This window comes from Phacochoerus africanus, chromosome 15 (assembly GCF_016906955.1).
Source record: "Phacochoerus africanus isolate WHEZ1 chromosome 15, ROS_Pafr_v1, whole genome shotgun sequence".
Taxonomy (NCBI): domain Eukaryota; kingdom Metazoa; phylum Chordata; class Mammalia; order Artiodactyla; family Suidae; genus Phacochoerus; species Phacochoerus africanus.
Window position 1 is genome coordinate 71,205,571 of NC_062558.1, and position 20,082 is coordinate 71,225,652.

General features: G+C 34.7%; 1 protein-coding gene across 1 annotated transcript in view; it reads left to right on the forward strand.

The window, feature by feature from the left end:
- Positions 1 to 18,578, forward strand: part of LRRTM3 (leucine rich repeat transmembrane neuronal 3) — a 170,803-nt gene extending 152,225 nt beyond the window's left edge. Inside the window, exon 3 of the mRNA XM_047761435.1 lies at positions 16,883 to 18,578. Coding sequence (XP_047617391.1) covers positions 16,883 to 17,092 — 210 coding nt within the window. The 3' untranslated portion in view covers positions 17,093 to 18,578. The remainder of the gene's footprint in view (positions 1 to 16,882) is intronic.
- Positions 18,579 to 20,082: the final 1,504 nt, after the last annotated feature.

Here is a 20,082-nt window from a genome sequence, read left to right on the forward strand (position 1 = left end):
CTCAATAAGTGACCAACAAAGACTCAGCAGAGCTGGCAGCTTGCTCAAGGTCACTTTGCTGCTCAGTTCAGGGGAGCTGAGAATTGTACACTTGCATCACAATTTACAATTATAGAGCCACATGTACTAAGACCAGCACATGGCCATATTTCTAAAAATTCATTTACAGGACTCCATCAGGATATAAAGCCCTTATTCCTCTTCCTCTTCTTCCTCTTTTTTTTTTTTTCCTTTTTTCCCTAATGGCTGTACCTGTGGAATATGAAAGTTTCCAGGCTAGGGATCTAATCAAAGCTGCAGCTGAGGCCTATACCACACCCACACCAACATTGGATCTAAGTTGCATCTGCATCCTATGCTGCAGCTTGCAACAATGCCAGATTCTTAACCCACTGAGTGAGAAAGGCCAGGGATTAAACCCATATCCTCACAGAGAAAACGTCAAGTCCTTAACTCGCTAAGCCACAACAGGAACTCTGCCCTTACTCTTCTAAAGTAAATCAGATTCATTTGAAGACATAAAGAAGTCTGATTTTCAAAATCCAAGGGTATTTCTTCAAAAATCAAATATAAATACCCTGTTTGATAACTAGATGTAATGTACAGTATGGTGATGATGACAATGATGTGAGAATTATAGACAGAATAAAATTCTAGGTATCCAAACATAGTATAAAAAACTGGACTTGCAAATTTTGGTAAGGAGATGAACAATGTAATACTACAACCCAACTCACAGCCAAAGCAACTGTGAACCCACCACCCTTTCAATGCATCCTGTTCCAGCGAATGCCCATCAGGACGTTCGTGTATCCAGAAAACTAAATGTCCTCAAGACCTTCTTCTTACTCAGTCCTATTTATAATCTCGTCACCAAATCACGAAGAGTGATCTTCCTCCATTGAAATTCAAAGTCCTGGAAAGACTCATGTGTACTTACTTCCAAGACTCTACAGCGACATTGATCGTGTCTACTAACAATGTAAAAAGCCCTAAAGCATAGCTGCCATAAAGGATGTGTGTGCTTTCTGTGTCCAAGGAGGTGAAGAAGGAAATGATTTGCAGGGAAGTAACTGAGGGAGAAACCAACAAAATGTTCTTCCTCTCAAATTATTTAGGAAAACAAAGTCAAGGCAATTACTGTGGTTTATAAATCGTTCGGCTGATGCCTTCTTAATATCAAACCTTCAACATTTAGGGTGAGGCCAGCAGGCCAAATATAATTATGAGAGTGCAAAAGCAGAGAGAGGCAAAAACGCCAGCACAATGCAGTAGAGTGATACATTTGATTATGTGACTTAGGACACTGGTATACTGTGGCTCCCATTAAGAGTTTTCTAAAATCGGGATACAATTTCTAAGAGACACTTAACCCACTTCAACTAGAACCTACACTGTGAATTCAAAGTCACCAATAATTCACACTATATGGGAGGACAAGGAATAATCCATATTTATAAGTTTTAGAGACAAGATTTGCATTTCCAGTTAGGTTTCCTTCGTGCTCTGTCGGCCATATTTTTTGTAAAAGGATATATGTGAGTTTGATTTATAAGCTCTTGCATAAGGAAGTCTGATTTACAGAACTAGGGTAAGAATCCTAGGAATTGAAGAAATCACTGTAAACACAAATACTAATGTCCATGGCCCAGGTGACAGCCAACTTTGTGCCACAGATACAGAAGGACGCAGTGATACAGCCCTTCATCCAAGATCTGGGAGATGTGTGATCTCAGTAAAACTTGTGTATCTAGGTTTGGGAAGCCCCAAGGAAGCCAATAAACATATAAATATCTCCTCAGGACCAGGCAAGCAGTCGAGAAAGAAAAGTGGTTGCTCTAAAGTGTCTGTGATATGATGGGAATATAAGAGAATGACTAACACACAGCAGCATGTACGAAGTACCAGGGGAGGAGTAACATTAAAAAGTCCCAAAATTCAGAGAATGATAGTTACAGAAGTTTTGGGGTTTCTTTGTCTCCATCATCTTCATACAGTAGGTAGAATTTAACTTGGCTCCCAGCAGGATCCAGAGAGGCAGGGAAGAAGTAGTAAGAGGAACCAGGAGGAGTGACAACCTCAAATGCTTGCATTTCTTCATCCAGTGCCCCCTTCTCAAGAAAACAAAACAAAACAAAAAACAAAACCAAAACAAAATCCTATTACATAAGTTAGTGAGTTGTTTTGTAGGTTAGAGACATTTTGTGCTGTATTAAGGTTTTGAAATTGTATTTTTCCACTTTTCTTAGAGCATCTATATGGGGATGGAACAAGACGCATCAGCAGGTTAATTTCTACCTTTCACAGAGATTTTGCTGTTTGTAATTTAAAACAAAACTACTAAAGTATGGAACAAAAGTGTGGAAGTCAGGAATACATATGATGAAACTGATGTTAACAAAAAACTGGTCTACATATTTCCTACTTAGAGTGTTTTATTAAGTTCCGACATCAGAGTGGATCTGATGACAATCTTTTTATCCTCAGCAAGCAAAGTTATTATTTTAATTTTATTATTATTGTGCTTAAGGCTGCTCATTGGTATTTAATCAGCAGGCATCACCTATTTCATTTCAAAGATATGCATAGAAAAGGTACCTAAAGCTAAACAGTAAAATCAGTGTTTCACACTAAAATTAGAATTCTCAGTCCTTTTTACTTAGTTGAATATTTGACATTTGAAATACAATGGTCTCCATTAATAAACCAACAATTCCAATAATGTCCAAATGTTTCTCTCTCCTCCCTTCAGTTTTGACAGACAGAGCTTATACATTTTTGAACACTTCAATTTGATTGCATCTCAAATATAGATTAATGTGGCAACAGTAATAATTACTGGAAAAATGACTTTTGGCAGAAGCATTTAAAAAGTGCTTCATTCTCTAAGTTTTTCATTTCAGCTATGTATTGAACAGTGATATCAGACTGACAAGCAGTGAACAATGTAGAAAAAGAACAGAGAACATGATGTAGTGTTTCAATCAGGAATAATATCATAATCATCCCTTTCACTTTTTGAGAACTTACTATTCCAGAAACGCACTTGAATTATCTCCAGAGCTAACAACAAAACTATAAGGGAGGGATTATTATATCCATTTAACGAAACACAGATATTGTGGCTCACAAAGGTTAGTTAATTTGCCCAAGTTTAGCCACCTAGTCAGTAATGGAGATTGACCCTTTTTTCCTGTCCTCACTCTGAGTACCTGGTTCCTCATTCATCATTTCTCACTTACCATTGCCCTGTATTCTCATAACCCACATATATACCTACTGCTACTCTGCTATGTACAACAGTAGCTACTTCCATGTTAAGTAGTTCCAGTCCTGTGGACCAGCCATGTGGTCTTTTGTCTCTATGTCTCTGCCAGGGATGGTCTTTCCATTTCTCTCCTAGAGTTCTTTTTCTTTCTTCAAGGCTCAGCTCAGGAGTCTTCCCTCTGAGGCCCTCCCTTCCTGACTCCAGCCTAGCACAGTTGATTATGCCCTCATCTGAAGCCAGTGCAAAACTCTGTTTATTAAAGGCTGAACTTACTCACTGTTAATGTTTACATGCATGGATTCCTCTTAGAGACTGAGAGCTCCCTGAAAATAGGAACCATACCTCAATTATCTTTGATTTACCAGGACCTAGCACAGTTCCTGAAACCTAGTTAGTGTTCAATAAACATAAGACTTATAACACCTTGGGCAGAAGTTTAAGCTGGACCCAATGCAATTGCACATGACACAGAGTAGGTTAATCCTTTACCCATTACAGTGTCATTGAGATTGCAGTCAGCAGTCTCAAGGACCAAAAGGTTTTCTTTCAATGCCATAGAGAAAATTTTTTTTAATTACAAACTGGAGATTGTTCATGCTACATTTTAGTTAAAAATTAGATCAGTTACTCTTCCATTTGCTGTTCATTTCCCTTGTTACATTTATTAATTATCAAAGATATTTGTTGGTTTGAACAACTGCTTGTTCCCTATAGTCCATCTGTGCTCTCTTCTCAATAATGCATTGAAGTCATAAGTGCTGGATTTATTGCCTCAGTGATTTCTATGGCACAAACTGTGATTTCACTACAGCAGTGAGCAGAAGGGAGAGCTAATGGGTGAGGCAGAAAATGCTTAATCAATATCGCTCATGGCATAAGTTTAAAACCCTAAATCCCCAAGCAGATTTTGGAAAGGGCTACTACACTCAAGGCCCCGTCTTGAGAAATACATTTGCTACACCATCAAGTTGAGAATCACGTTCTTCCCTCCCAAATTCTCGATTACTCCACAGGCTTCTTAAGGGCCCACTGAGTCTGTGAATAACTCAGGTGGTTCACAGAAGAAGAAACCCCTGAAGGAATGAGGTGGGAATATTTTATTTCCAGATATGGTCTTTCCTCCCCAAAATACAAGCTTTTCTAAAAGATAAAGTATCTATTTGGCCTCAGCACATGGAAGAAAATTTCAGAAATGTGAATGCTGAAAAGGATCTTAAAAATCAGATATCAGTCCTGGAACTGGCAGAAGCACCCCCTGACCTGGGTAGTCCAGGGGATGGACCATAATGTGGTGAGTCAAGAGACCGCCTAGATTTTGGTGCCTAGGAGCCATCCATCTCCTATATAAACTAAGTGCTCATAAGTAGGGACTTTCACTGGAATGCTGCATCAGACAAGCATTTCTGCCATAGTCATGCATTTTGACAGGAGCCACCTGTATGTTCTAACAATAAAGCAGGTGTGCACTGAAGGATCAAGAGAGGCAAGTGTGACCAGGGGACCACTAAGCATTCTGGAGTAAAGACTCTTGCATCATTAAACTTCTTGAACTTTGAATCCCTTTAAATACCCACAGGAACTATCTAATTTATTAGAGGAAGAATCTTCACTTCTTCAAAATCATGTTGCTAATGTCTTCAAGTAAAAAGAAAGAGTCTAAGAGGTAGCCTTAGTACCACGACAAAATATAAGCCACAAAGCTGCTTTTTCATTGAACACCCTCTAGAGAAATAACCAATCAATATAATGGTTAGCAAAGAGGTCCGATAAATTTTTCAATGTTCTTTTGTGGCATATGGTATCTGTCTCAAACTATAGTCTTATTTTTCCTGCCATTTTCAGCCCCCTATCCCCATGTGTTATTTTTCATTGTCTACCTCAACACAACATTTCAATACTATTCTTGAAATTTTAAATACACTTCAATTATATGTGAAATGTTCTTATTTTCTAGAATTTTTTTGTTCTTAATTTACATTGTTAAATTGTCCAGAAGAAGGTAAGAACACCTGTGTTGTGCGGATACTATGTAATGATCACAACACAACAAGAATTTAATGCATTTATTAAGAAACTGTGCAGTTATTGTCTTACCCTGTAACTTCTACGTGTTTCAATTTATTTTTATTTCATTTTTTTTCTTTCTTTTGTTTTTTAGGAGCGCACCTGCAGCATATGGAAGTTCTTAGGCTAGGGGTCGAATTGGAGTTGTAGCTGCCAGTCTACACAACAGCCATAGCAATGCCAGATCCGAGCTGAGTCTGCAACCTGCACTACAGCTCATGGCAATGCTGGATCCTTAACCCACTGAGTGAGGCTAGGGATTGAACCAGCATCCTCATGGATACTAATTGGATTGTTTCCACTGCACCACAGTGGGAACTCCCACATGTCTTGATTTCATTTCCTGTAATAACAAATTATGAAATCATTAAAAATAAACAAATAAGTCGTCCAAAATACATAGTTCTCCCCAAGGCACTTGCAATGATTCTTATTACATTCTTTGGAGAGTTTAATTTATTTACGAAAGCCATAAACATTTTATTAAAATATAACCGATTGCAGCAAGTAAAAAAGCATGTAAGAAAAGAATTAAAATAAAAGATAAGAAAATCTAATCAGTTTTCTCTTAGGGTGATAAAGAGACATGGTAAATTCGGCTGTAATATAGTCATTTTCCAAGGTCAATGCCAGTTCAAGGAAGAGTTGCATGTTTTTGACAAAATTTCTCAGGGAGTGTGTGAAATTAGGGGCTCTGGGTTCTAATGTTTCCTTATAAACAAGCATGAGATATCATACACAGAAAGTCATCTCTTTGCACCTATATTCATAGCTAGTCTCATTTACTTATTATTTTCTTAACTTTTCATTCACATATTCTGAATGATGACAGAAGCTCAGAGACAGTAGGCAATCTGTTTTCACATCTACTGCTCACTGAATTATCCTTACTGAATTAAATCTCTGCCTGGAGTGAGAATTCCACAAGAAACTCCTAATTCCAATTAGGAAAGGTAAAAGAAGAAAATACTAAAGATGCTTCTTTTATGAAAAAGTCACTAACCCTTACCAAGTATAATACTCATACACACACAATTCCCTCATCTTCCCTTATTTTCGCTTTCTGTGGTTTCAGTTACCTGTAGTCAACCATGACCTGAAAATATTAAAGGGGAAATCCCAGAAATAGGAAATTCAAAAGTTTTAGGTTGTGTGCCATTCTGAGCAGTGTGATGACATCTTTCACCTCCAGCTCAGTACCTCTAGAAATGTGAATCATCTTGGTCCAGCGTATCCTGCTATATATGCTACCTGCCCATCAGTCACTCTGCACCCATTTCCATTATCAGATCATCTACAGAAGTATCACAGTGCTTGTGTTCAAGTAACCCTTAATTTACTAAATAATGGCCCCAAAGCAAAGGAGTAAGGATGGTGACAATTTGGATGGTCTCTTACTGTGCTTCATTTAGAAATTAAACTTTATCTTAGGTATGTATGTATGGGGAAAACAATATAAATAGGATTTGGTACCATCCACACTTTCGGGCATCTACTGAGGAGAGGTCTTAGAATCCTGATAGATAAGGAGGGGGTCTAGTGTGTGTGTGTGTGTGTGTGTGTAATCATAATATATATGTATATATAATGCTACATACATAAAATATGATTTTATATATACTATGCCTATATAATACATATTATAAATTGTATATGATATACAATATATTATACTTATATACTATATATAATATGCCCCTTATCTCATATGTCAGAATCCTATTAATAGTTTTTTTAAATAATCTGAAGGAAGAGAACCAAATATTGAATATATTAATTTAAAAATTTATTTATAATTCTACTCTAAGGTTCATTCAAATGACACCATCCATGGCTCAGATCTGGCATTTCTGGGGCTGTGGTGTGGGCCAGCAGCTGCAGCTCCAATTGGATCCCTAGCCTGGGAAATTCCATATGCCAAGGGTGTGGCCCTAAAATGAAAAAAAAAATAGAATGAAAAATAATAAATTGTTCATACTATTCACAATGATATAAGACTAAATTTTTTTCACAGAGAAGATTGTATTCCATAGAAAACCTATCTGGAATATATGTCTATATATAAAGATTCCTTGTTTCCTTCATCACTGGTGCTTTATCACTCAGATTATAAATAATACAGCTTCACAATAAGAAAATAATAATAAAAACTCTTACATAAAACTCCCTTCTGTTATTTTATGTTTGTACCTTGTATGCCACTGAATGTCCAGCTGTGTTAAAAGAAGCTGAAACATATTCTCTCAGTAGGGTGTCCTGATGACAGTGAGGACTTATGCAATCTCAGACTTGAGTCTTACTGCCCAAAGATAGCCTAAAACATTTTGATTTTTTAATTGCATTTGATACTGACTTTGAACCTTGAGTTGAAATAAAATCATATTGTTAATGACATAAAGTAGACCATTAAGAAATAATTAGTTTGACCAAAGCCATGGTTGAAAAAATATCATCTACATCTATATGTGGCTGATCACCTAACACCGGTCAAAGATAAAACCATTTAACTTGTTCATTATTACTAAGAAACTAAAGCCAGACATATGACATCCTATGAAGTAAGGTAACAGGAAATGAACCCTATAAAAATCAAAATGTATAAATGCTAGGTATAAGTTTGGGGGGAAAGGACTGAGAGTAAAATTAAGTGAGACAATGTAAATAAAACCCAAGAAGCACTGGATACTCCCTATTCTCACTATTACTTGCACTCAGTCCAATGATAGGTGCCACTCATCTAGACATGTTAACACAATTTAGACGTTGATTTTTATTTAAATGTCATCAAGAAGTATTTTACTACATCATAATAAAAGCTATATTGTCACGACTTAACATTTTTAAAGTTCCTAATGCTTGTCCCATGTAAAAATTGAAATAAAAATGAACAATATTATGTTAATAATTAATATTATAATTATAATAAATTATAGATAGTAATATAGACATATATATTAGCACATCCTTATCTGAAGATCTGATGTCTTTATTACAAACATAGCTTTGTGAGACATAATTCTGTTCCCTGCCAGTCTTTCTACTAACAAGAACTTTCAAACTTTTACTAACATGTAGCCTGTGTGACCCCTGAGAAGTCTTTATGCTCTATCAAAGTTACAGTCTAGAGAGTTAGATAATGTTAAAATAAATGAAGTAATGGCATTATATGTATAAATTCAACCAAACCAGCTCAAACATTGTATTATCTACATAAAGCAACACAGCAAAGGCAGAGCTTTCCCTCTGCTTCCACCATATCCTACATACACTTCTACTCACCTAGGAAAAGTAGTGTTTTACAACTGCTTGCTTTTGAGGCCAGAGAATTGGTTTTGTTCACTCGGAATCCTAAGAGTACTCAATCATGGCTGGCTGGCTGGCTGGACGGATGGATGGAATGAACAGTATGGGTTGATACTGACATATATATAAATTCTGAAGAAATTCATAACAGAACCTCATCCCTACAGAATAAAATTCATCCCTGCGGTTTTCATAAAAGAAGTGTTATTTGAACTAAATCTCCAAGTGCAAGATTTTTATGCAACTTAGCAAATACATATATTATCATCTCATTTGGTTCAGAGATAATCTCAACCAAAATCTGAGTTAATTTAATAAAATGTTGAAGAGAAACTCAATGCTAATCAGTAAGTAATCACAGTATTTGAAGGTCTATTTAGGAGTTCATGTCATGGTGTGGAAATGAATATGATTAGGAACCATGAGGTTGCAGGTTTGATCCCTGGCCCCGTTCAGCAGGTTAAGGATCTGGCATGAGCTGTGGTGTAGGTCACAGATGCGGCTCGGATCTGGCATTGCTGTGGCTCTGGCATAGGCTGGAGGCTACAGCTCCGATTGGACCCGTAGCCTGGAAACCTCCATATGCTACGGGTGCAGCCCTAAAAAGACAAAAATAAATAAATAAAGGCCTATTTAACTGGAAGACAGCGATAAGGTTTTGGGCAATCCTGAGGTGCCGCCCTCTAGGTCCAAGACAGGAATAAGAACTCCTGAGAAAGTTGGATATCAAAGTCTTGCCAATGCAGGACAAGCTCTGCATAGATGGGGTATCAGAAAACCAGAGCCTGTTTTAAGAAGAATGCCCAAATGACAGTAACTTAGTGGGGAGGAACAAGCCAATTGGAAAGCAAGTAGGGTATCAGAAATCATGACGGGAAATCCCACCTAGAGCCTGTCTGTGAGACTAAAATGCACTGCCGGTCATACACGTGTTCACCAGTTATTTCTGAGGCAGAACTAAACACTGCTATTTGTTGTTTGCTTTATATAATTGGTGATTTTCATTCTCACATTTTTATACAAACCTAGGTTAAAAATATCACTGCTGTATAATCATTTCAAGATCCTTAAGTGGACTGCTGTAACCACAATTTCCAGGAGAAACAAAAAGAATTTTAAATTAATTAGCAACTGCGCCTCAATGCAGAACAGTATGAAGAGATTTGGAAACATAGCATCAAGATTAGTGGGGCCTTTGAGCCATAGTCTCAATTTGGATTCCCACCACTCTACCTGGCAACAGGGCCAATTTAGCAGTCATCAGAGGTGCTGGAGATTTTCCTGTAAATGCAAACAGTTTGGGGTATCTTGCTTTCCATCAGCAAAAGAGAAATTTCACTTTTCACTGACACTACAAAAATAAAACAGAGGTTAACATAGAAGGATCCACGGCAGAGTCATTACTGGGAGAAGCGACTTGGCAGGCACACCATGATCTCTTGGAGATCATGGGCCAAGATTCTAGGGAGCACTAAAGAGTTTGAAAAAGGCAGGTGTGGAAGGTCCTAAAGGACTAAGTACAGATATAACATTCTGAAATTTATAGGAAGAAAATCATCAAAGTAAGAATTACTATATTTTTACTATTTTTTAAAGTTTTATATACTTCAAATTTGTAACATACTTTATATAAAATGTAGCATTACAGTTTAAATATAAATTAACAATAAAAACTTTTAAATAATTAAAAAAATAAAATGAAAAATAAAAAACGTCTCAAAGATCACAACGCAGCATGTGCATCGTGATCTTTGAGACATTAGTGTGGAATTTTGAAAATTCATTGCAGCCCTTTACCTCTAACCTAGAATCACAATAGCCTAGTCTTGACACCACTAGACTTTAACAGCTTACCTCAGTCATATAGTTCCCATAAAACCCAGTCATCCTGGAATAAATGCTGTTAATTTCTTCCCAGACTATGCCAAGTACCCTTTCGGCTACTATTTCATTTACTCATGTATTAATTCATTCATTCAGTCAGTCATTCTATAAGTATATATTTAGTGCTTATTGTGCTTTAGGGACCATGTGAAACAATGTAAGGCATAGAGACATGTGGTTATTCACAGATTTTTGAATTCAAGAAAGTTATGGCCTAATATAAGATAAAATATATGCAAATAAAGACTACAGAAGACAGAGCATCAAAATATACATGTCAGAAAAGTACTGAGGAAGTACCTTGGTAATTCAAGGAAGAGAGAGAACAAGAACAAGTATAAATGAGTGAGTGAAAGAGATGTCAACTGGGGAGAAGAGGAATGCTCTTCCTACAGACTCTTTTCTCTTCCACTTGCTAAGTGTGTGTCAGAAGGGTTTACACAACTTTCTGTATTTACTATAAATAAAACTACCAACTTATACACAAAACTCATGTTTGGTAGGACAGAACCAAATGTTTCTAACCAATCCCCAAATACACATCAAATTGCACATACTCTAGCAAAACCAAAGGCTATTCTGGAAAATCAGCGTATGTAAATGAAATGGAAAGTAGAGGCATCAAGATAAACAAGAATAAAGTCAGTAAGAAAGTCAAATTTTTTAATTTGAAAAAATAACTCATTTAAATAAATTGAGAAATTTACAATCAGCTGTTGTGACATATAATACATATGTATACTCATATACCTATATGTACATATGAAATAATGTTTTTAAGGAAGCTATTTTCTCAGAATAAAGTATATTTCAATTCTCACTTCTTTGCAAAGACAGAATAATGTTTCAGGTACAGCAAAAAAGAAAAAGAAAAAAAAATTCACTTTAGTTTAATCTTCTCCAGAAACAAACTTAAAAATATTTAGTATTATTTATGGCTGTACTGATTAGTTATACCATGTCATGCAATCACTAAAGTAAGCAAATTAATAATATTTTGAGCCAAGATAATGACAAAAGAAATGAGAGAAGTGGATGCATGTAAAAGATATAGGTCCCTGATGTTAATAAAGTAACAGGCAAATAATGAGACGTTTGTAACAAGGGACAAGGAAGAGTCAAAATGGACTGGCAAAACTGACTTAATTTGGTGTTCCCTAAACATGATAAGGATCATGAAAAGTCAGTTTAGATCCAGAGATAATGGGCCCAATATGAGACAAATTTAGAGACCAATTAGAGAAACATTGTTAATGGGAAAATATTATAATGCCTTTTTCTTATTTTATATATTAATATATAGAAATAAACTCAGCTGAAAATTCATTAAACTTAGGTGAAAAACTAATATAAAATAATAGGTTTCCAAATTAAAGATAAAATGGAGAAAAGCATGTCTTGATAGTGCTAAAGGCTACATCTTAAAAAATTCCTTCATGAAGCAAGTCTTCTCTTTCACTATATTCAGATTATTGGAAAACAAAACGCTGTTAGCTTCAAAAACCCTAAAGTATCATCTTTCAACCTAGAAAGGTAGAATACTTGTACTTGTCAGGTAACATTTAGCCTTATAAAAATGGAAGATTTCCCCTGTGATATGTGGAAAGAGCATAGGCTTCCACTCAAAGATAATCAATAGAAATATTTACACTTACTACAAATTCTACTCACAAATATGTTTTGCAATTCTAGAGAGGGGAAAAACTGCCTTTTTATTATTCCCTCTCAAAAGTGGACTGTCATTTTCTGTTCTACACTGTACTTAAAAAATCTTTGCTATGCAACAGAAAAGATGTTTCAGAGGCTTGTAACCAACTAATTAGTATATGAACAATACACATATATGTTCATATAGACACACATATTTTTACAAATATACATAGGTATTATGCAGTGAATATGAGATTAAAATTACCATTTTTAATTAATCAGAAATTGGAAATTTTAAAAAGCTATTCTTTCCCCTTAAAGTCACAAGCTCAAATATTTTACACAAATGAGAAAAAGACTTGAAATGAGTTATTTTTAATTATCTAAAAATTTTTGTATATGAAAGGGGCACATATAATTAATGTTGAGACAGACACTGGAGAATTATAGGCAAATATCATTGATGTCAAGATAGTAACCAGCTTAGCAGAATACACATTTTTCCTGAGGGGAATATGCTAAATAATGGGTCAACTACTACCTCTCATCATTAGAATAGAATATGACTTCCTAGCTCAAACTCTAGATGATATTGCTTTCTGGGGAGTTGAATTTTCATATTCTTGGATCTCTATAAATTATCCCTTAAGAATATTTAACTCACCTAGAAAACACTGACCTAAAGTATTGAAGGAAACCATAAATAATATATGTATGACTAGATCACCATGCTATATAGCAGAAATTGGCACAATATTATATATCAACTACAATTGTAAAAATAAATAAAATAAATAGGAGTTTATCAGGTTAAAATACACTGAAAGAAAGAAATATATTCTCAGAAAGATATGACAAAAAAATTCTATGAACACTCTAAATAGACCCTTCTATCAAAAGATCTGGGGACGGAGATCGTTAGATTCATATCCCTACAGCCTTTCCTGGAACCATTCTGACTAGCTAGTCAGGCACCCAGGTTTGCTGTTCATTTTTACTTATAAAATAATATATTTGGGTCATCTTCAGGGAGGTTGACCAAGTGATTCATTTTCCAAAATGGGACAATAAGCATCAACCGCAGCTGTCCAAGTGAACACTCCAACCACTGGGGAGAGCACAGCAGTGTACCTCTCCTGTGACAGTATTTTAATATAAATCAAGTTAAAATGGAGAAAGGGACAGGGAGAGATAATGAATAGAGAGCACAAAGGTCAGACTGGAAAGGGAAAAGAAAACAAATGGCACAGGGTCACGTGACTGACAATTACGTGAAGAAGGAGAAGAGATTGCTGTATTTATTGACTGGGTAACAAGAAGGGATTGAATCTGAGCTTCTAAGTATTTGTTTAATGCCAGTGGATAGCCTCTCCATCACTACCCAGCCACTGTGTGTGTGTGTGTGTGTGTGTGTGTGTGTGTGTGTGTGTGTAAATAATATCTTTCTATATAGCACACATCTATGTATATGTTTTATACAGATAAGTATGTAATAGTAGTCTAAAACCAATGTAACACGAAAATTCATATTTTCCATATATGAACCAAATAATTTTGAAATTGTAAGGAAATCACAAGTAATTGGCTACAAGATTATACATGCATGTGTATTTATGTATTTATATATTATGTATATATGTATGTCAATATATGTATGTATTCCTATAAATATACATGTGAATATAATTAATGCTGACTCTTAAATTTTCAAAATCATTTAAGTCAACCTGGGGAAAAACTCCTGTGATGTATTTAGATATGTTTAGTTGTTAAATGCTTACTGAAACAACTTAGTATGTTATTTTCTTGATATTAAGATGTCATAAACTTTCAATCGTGGGCCAAAAAAGAAAAATACATGTTAAACATCCATGCTAACTATAAGTACCATCCCAATTTCAGAAAGATTACAATTTGAAAAATATGATTGACATTAAAAAAGTAGAACCATGGGGTTAGGAGTTTTGAAATAAAACATCTAAAAATAAGAAACTCTTACAAAAATATATGGGATTTTTAAATAAATAATAAGAGTTAACTACTTAACTGATATGGTTTAAATAAGGACTTGCACTGTAGATACTAGCAGCCTCTAGATACTAAATCAAGCAGGAAATTATGTGTACACACACACACACACATGCATGCTTAGAATAAATATATCATGGTTTATTATTTTTCATAAATTGTCACCACAGAAATTACAAATTTTTCACAGTAGAGTTAATTCCAAGTAAGCCAGGAATGATATAGCATATATGAAGCATAACTTCCCATGACAAATAAGAACAAGTATATAAAATCCTACAGATATATGACCCATAACACATTTACAGAGCAATGATTTCCCAGAGGCTAATGTTAAACTCATGTACCCAATAACAGGTCTATTTTCATTCTTTCCTGTAACTCGAATCTATTCGTGCTGCACACTTACTTTTGCATATTAATTTGTTTTAGTTATCTGAGCTATTTCATTTATAACAACAGTTCTTATTTAAATGAGCATCTTTGGAAGCATTCTATTATCTTCTTTATGATATTTAAATCACCTTGATTGTTTTTTAAAGGTTTCTTTTATTCACACATCAGATAACATGCTTGAAATTTTTAAAAATCCACATAAATAGGAAAAGTTCTCAGGAATATAATTTGATGAATGGAATTATTTTTCTGTCTCCAAGGACTAAGCCCTACACATTGAAATGTTCACATTAAAAAGAAATAATAATCTTAAAAGAAGTGAATATTTGTATTTAAGAGAAAACAAAGAAATTAATTAATTTTTATTAAAAGAGAAATATGTGTAGAGGGATAGGAATGGAAAGAGAAGCGACAAAGAAGGTTCTTATGCATGGATAAAAGGACTAAGAAAGTAAAGAAGGAGTTAATAAAAGAATAAATCATGGGCATTCTATTTTTCTTAGCTTTGGGCTCTAATTTTAGCTGAGATCAAAAAGGAATTGAGTCTGATGTGCTCAGACAGAAATATATTTTATCCACTCACCAAACAAGAATGGCAGAAGTTTTATCCAAGGTAATTCAACAACATGAATTAGTAAATAGGATATTAAACAGAGATCAAGGCTGAAGATTCTTCAATTCTGCCTACTTTTTAGAACAATTTTTTTATCTTATTTAAAAAAAAATGGCCTGAGTTGCATGCTGATTTGGCTATCCTCTAGAGCCAGTGGAACATGGATGGGCTAATTGGCTTAGACCTTGTTACAGCCAGAAGACTGGCTAAACCAAATGATGGTGACTCCTGGAGCTGAGAGTGGGATAAATGCTACCCAAGTGACATGACTATAACTCAGTGGGGATGGGCTGGAATTGACTGTGGATAAAATGACAGTGTCATAACAGGATTCCACCAAAGATACAGCTTTGGAACCTAATTTTTAGCTGTTTATATTGTTAATGTTATATCAGTTTATTAAATATTCCATATCATTATTTCAGCATACAAGAGAGCATTATATTTAGTATATCTCTGTCACGACATAATTATTTTCCATTATTGAACAATTGACTATTTTCCAATTACTTGCTCCTGAAGCACCGCTATAATTAATTTCATTATAGTTCATCTTTGCCAATCACCTTAAAATGTAGTTCTGGCATGATCAAGGATAATGTGAGAAAAATAACATATGTATGTATACTAGGTCACTTTGCAATACTGTACAAAATTTACAGAATACTGTAAACCAGCTATAATGGAAAAAAAATAAAAATCTTTTTAAAATGTAAAAAAATTTTTAAAAATTAAAATAAAAAATGGGAATAATCTCTAGACTTCGACATCTGATTACATTTCAAAGTACCTTTGGTCTGTACCACATATGTTTCCCTTGGGCTCACAAGGGGTCACTCTTGCTTTTTCCTCCTATTTTTAGAACTCACTTCCTTTCATCAAGTTGCAATTAGCAAGAGTCCCTTCCACATATATATCACTGATTCCTATACTAGAATCACCCTTTGTTGCTTTTCAGACCTCCATAGAGGCCATAGATTCTTCCTGAGAGTTCTCTAAACCTGAGATTTTAGATATGTGGATCGAGCCATAAATACTATTTTTCAAAAAATCCTCATGGTGAACTAAATATTCAGAAGATATTGGTAAGAAGAGCCGGAATGATTTGCCTTCACGATTCTCTTCAGTGGTTCTCAAAGTGTGGTATGTATATTAACACCAGTACCATAAGAGAACTTGTAAGAAATGCAAATTCTAGGTCCCACTCCAGACCTACTGAATTGAAAAATCAGGGAAGTGGAGGGTGCAGCTGAAGAAGAGGGAGGTGATTTTTATACATAATAAGATTTGAGAACCACTGCTCAATTATATTCCAATATCATAAATAATCAAATAATACTTTTCTTAGTTCTAAAACCACAATTTTATCCCACTAAGGAAAAGCATTTTTCTGATTTCTCCAATAAAGGTTTTAGCATTTTCAGAATCACTTAGGCTCCTATTTATCTGAAGATTCTAGTAAAGAATTGAGCAGCTCCCTCCAAGGCTTTAAAACATTGGCATTGTGCTTGCTGGTAAGAGAATGACGGACATGCGTGGACTAGAACATGGGGACTGTTTGAGTCATGGATGTACCGATAGCAATCAGTCAGGTCAGCACTTCACAGTCTCCAAATCTTGCCCCCAAAGTTGTCTGTCTTTTTATAACTGACTTTTCTCATGTCATTTTTCCCCAGATACCTTTATCAATGAATGTGTCAACTTTTCTGGCATACGACCAGCCCACAATAAGTTACTGTGGGGTGCATCATGAACTTCTCTCTCATAAGTCCTTTGAAACGAATGCACAGGAAGATACGATGGAAACACACCTAGAGACTGAGCTGGACCTGAGCACAATCACAACAGCTGGCCGAATCAGTGACCATAAACAGCAGCTGGCTTAATTGAGCTAATTGGTAACCAAGGGTTGCCACCAAACTTTGTAACCTCAAGGACAAAATGAGGAAGATTTGTTCATTGTGGACTCTAAAAACAAAACAAATCCCCTGTTAAAATAAACAAAAATCCAAGATTGATTCATGAAATAAAGAAGACATGAATTGTTTCAAGTCTACACTTTGTAATTAGCTAAGTTGTGCAGTATTTTTTTGACCTAAACAGAGAATGACACTGAAAAAAAAAATCTTTTTTTTCTCAAAACTCATCCTACCTACCTGTAAAAACTGTACAGAGCTAATGTATTTTTCATATTGTAAAGTTTCAATTATAGAAACAACTGGTATGTACAGTACCATAATTTAATTACATTTTACTTTACAAACTTTACACATTTCAGTTTCTAAAATTTTAAATTAACAATAATTATTTCTTGTGTTATTCAGAGTTACTCAGTTTTGTAGGGACTGTTTTGTTACTGCTTTTGTGCCCAGAAACCTTGATTCTAAAATTCTGTGCTGTGAGAAACATGCACGATTTTTATCATGCTTACTGCGTAGAATTTTATCTACTTGTTCCAGAAATAATACATTAACCAAAAATGGTTTAATTGTTGAGACTTATAAGAAGTTCTTCAATTACATAGACAGGTTTTTCTTATAAATGAAAAAAAATCAAAGTTTTTTTTTAACACTTCTCAGACTTAACTGTTGCCTTGAATTACAGCCTAGTTTCTAAGCAGTGAAATGTAATGATAAAGAGGGATATTTTAACAACATATTTTCGAATGAATGACTCATTATTTCATTCTTTTGAGTAACCCATTGTTAAGGGTGGGGGGAAGCATGGACAAAACATCACTGGAAACAAAGGCCGTAACCACAGCAACAGACTTTGACACACTTAAAAGGTGCAGCTGCCAGTGACAAAGAAAAACTTGTTACATTATTTCGGGCCAAGGTGGGAGGATAAAGCATAATAATTGTACAGCAGCAATTTTTCTCTTAATTAACTCAAAGTGGTTTACCTGAGAATAACCATCAGTCAGTGCAAAATGCGCCTGGTTTTTAAGACAATTTCTCATATAGAAGAGTGAGGCTATATTTTAGGACCATCTCAGAGGGAATATAAAATTGTCACTTTGTGTGCTATGTCAGTTTTCTCCTGGGAGAGAACTCTAAACATCTATAGCTCATTCAAAATAGATAGGAGCCATGTGGAGAAATTCATCACTGGACTAAACTGTAAACATCCCTAATATGTTCTGGATTGTTTATATTGCTATTCATAATGAGATTCACCTCCAAATTATCTGAAAAATAACCCAGAGTAATTTGAAACCCACTCCGGATCATACATTGATTATCCAATTGTATTATGAAGTTAATTCCATCACATTTTGAAAACCTGACTTTTCATAAGCTGAAATAATCATCTTGTTTCTGTTGTTTGCTTGACACAGGTGATTGTTGAAAATACTGTTATTTTATCTATGGTATTCACACATTCTTTCGTTTTTTTTTTTTAATATGAAACTACAAGTTTCAATTGCTATTTTACTAGGAGAAGCGCTGTTAATGTTGTATTTAAAATTCATGACATCGAAAATAGGTTGAGAGTATGTCAGTCTAACAGGGGTCAAACACAGTTAAAAACAATTAAGAAAAGAATTTGTGAAAACCAATATCAAACTTTTAATTTTTTATTTCTTCCAAAGAAATTCAAAAGTGTAGTTTTATGCAGATTTATCATGGCAAATTTAAGAGCAGCTTCAAGAAGAATGAACTTAAAAGTTTAGAGCACATTTTTGTTGGACGTATACAGTCAGAAGGAAAAAAGAACCCGAAATGTTGGAAGAGCAAACCCTCTGACTAATTTAAATGAAACTAAATGTCACAGTACATGCATCAACTATTTAGCATCCCAGATTTTGTAACATATTTTGCATAAATTATTTGCTATTCAAAAAATTTTGTCACTTTAAGGTTAATTTTAATCTCTTCAAATTTCTAATTTCCTTGAAATGTATTAATGTCAGAATATTCTTAATCCTCTTGCTTTGCAGTTAGCAAATACATAAAGGGTTAATTATAAATCTATTATGTGTGGATCTGAAATCGGATGCAAAATTTATTATGTACACCAAAATGTGATTTGCAATTTTTTCTCATTAGAAGTTGTCCTTGCAAAGATTCAAACATCTTTTAATTTGTGTAAATAAGCACTTTATACCTCTTTTCAGACATTTTCAAGTTGACAAATGACTAAGAAATTTTTAAGTTTCCAAGGATCCTCACAAAGGTATGCCCCTGATTTCCTGAAGCAAGCCACTTTCTTTCTTAAATATTTTAAGTTCATCTGAAGTGACCAACTAGAAATAGAAGCAGTCACCTTGGAACCACCTGGGTATCAAAGGACTTACTACAGTAAGAACCAAATAAACTAAGAATTTTGATACTTCTCATATTTGAAATTAAACCCAAAGAATCTTTAACAAGGGCAAAAAAAAGATGATGGGTTACTGGTTTGCTTATTTTTCATTCTGCCATGTCCAGGGGTGTAGGAGGTTGGGGGTAGTGGTAAAAACCTAGTAGAGGAAATCTTTACCATACTTTTGCAATTTATATATTTCTGTCTAAAATCCTTATTTCTAACCTATCTTTTTCAGCATTCAGTAATCTCCCATTTTCTCGTTCTCACCACCCCATGTCTCCCTTCCTATTACTTGCCTATTTAAACAACTGAAAGTTTTATGTGTTTGGAGTTGGAAAAATGCAGAATTTAGCCCAACATTGTTACAATAACAGCAGTAGCTGCAGCAAACACTAAATTTATGAAGTATTTTGAGATTTATGAACCACATTCCACATAAATTATTCCATTTTGTCTTCAGAACCCATCTATGAAGACACATTAATCTCAAAGTAGTTGAGACTCACCCAAGAATATGGGGCTAATAACTGGTGGAGTTGAACTGCTCTCAAAATTCAGACCATAT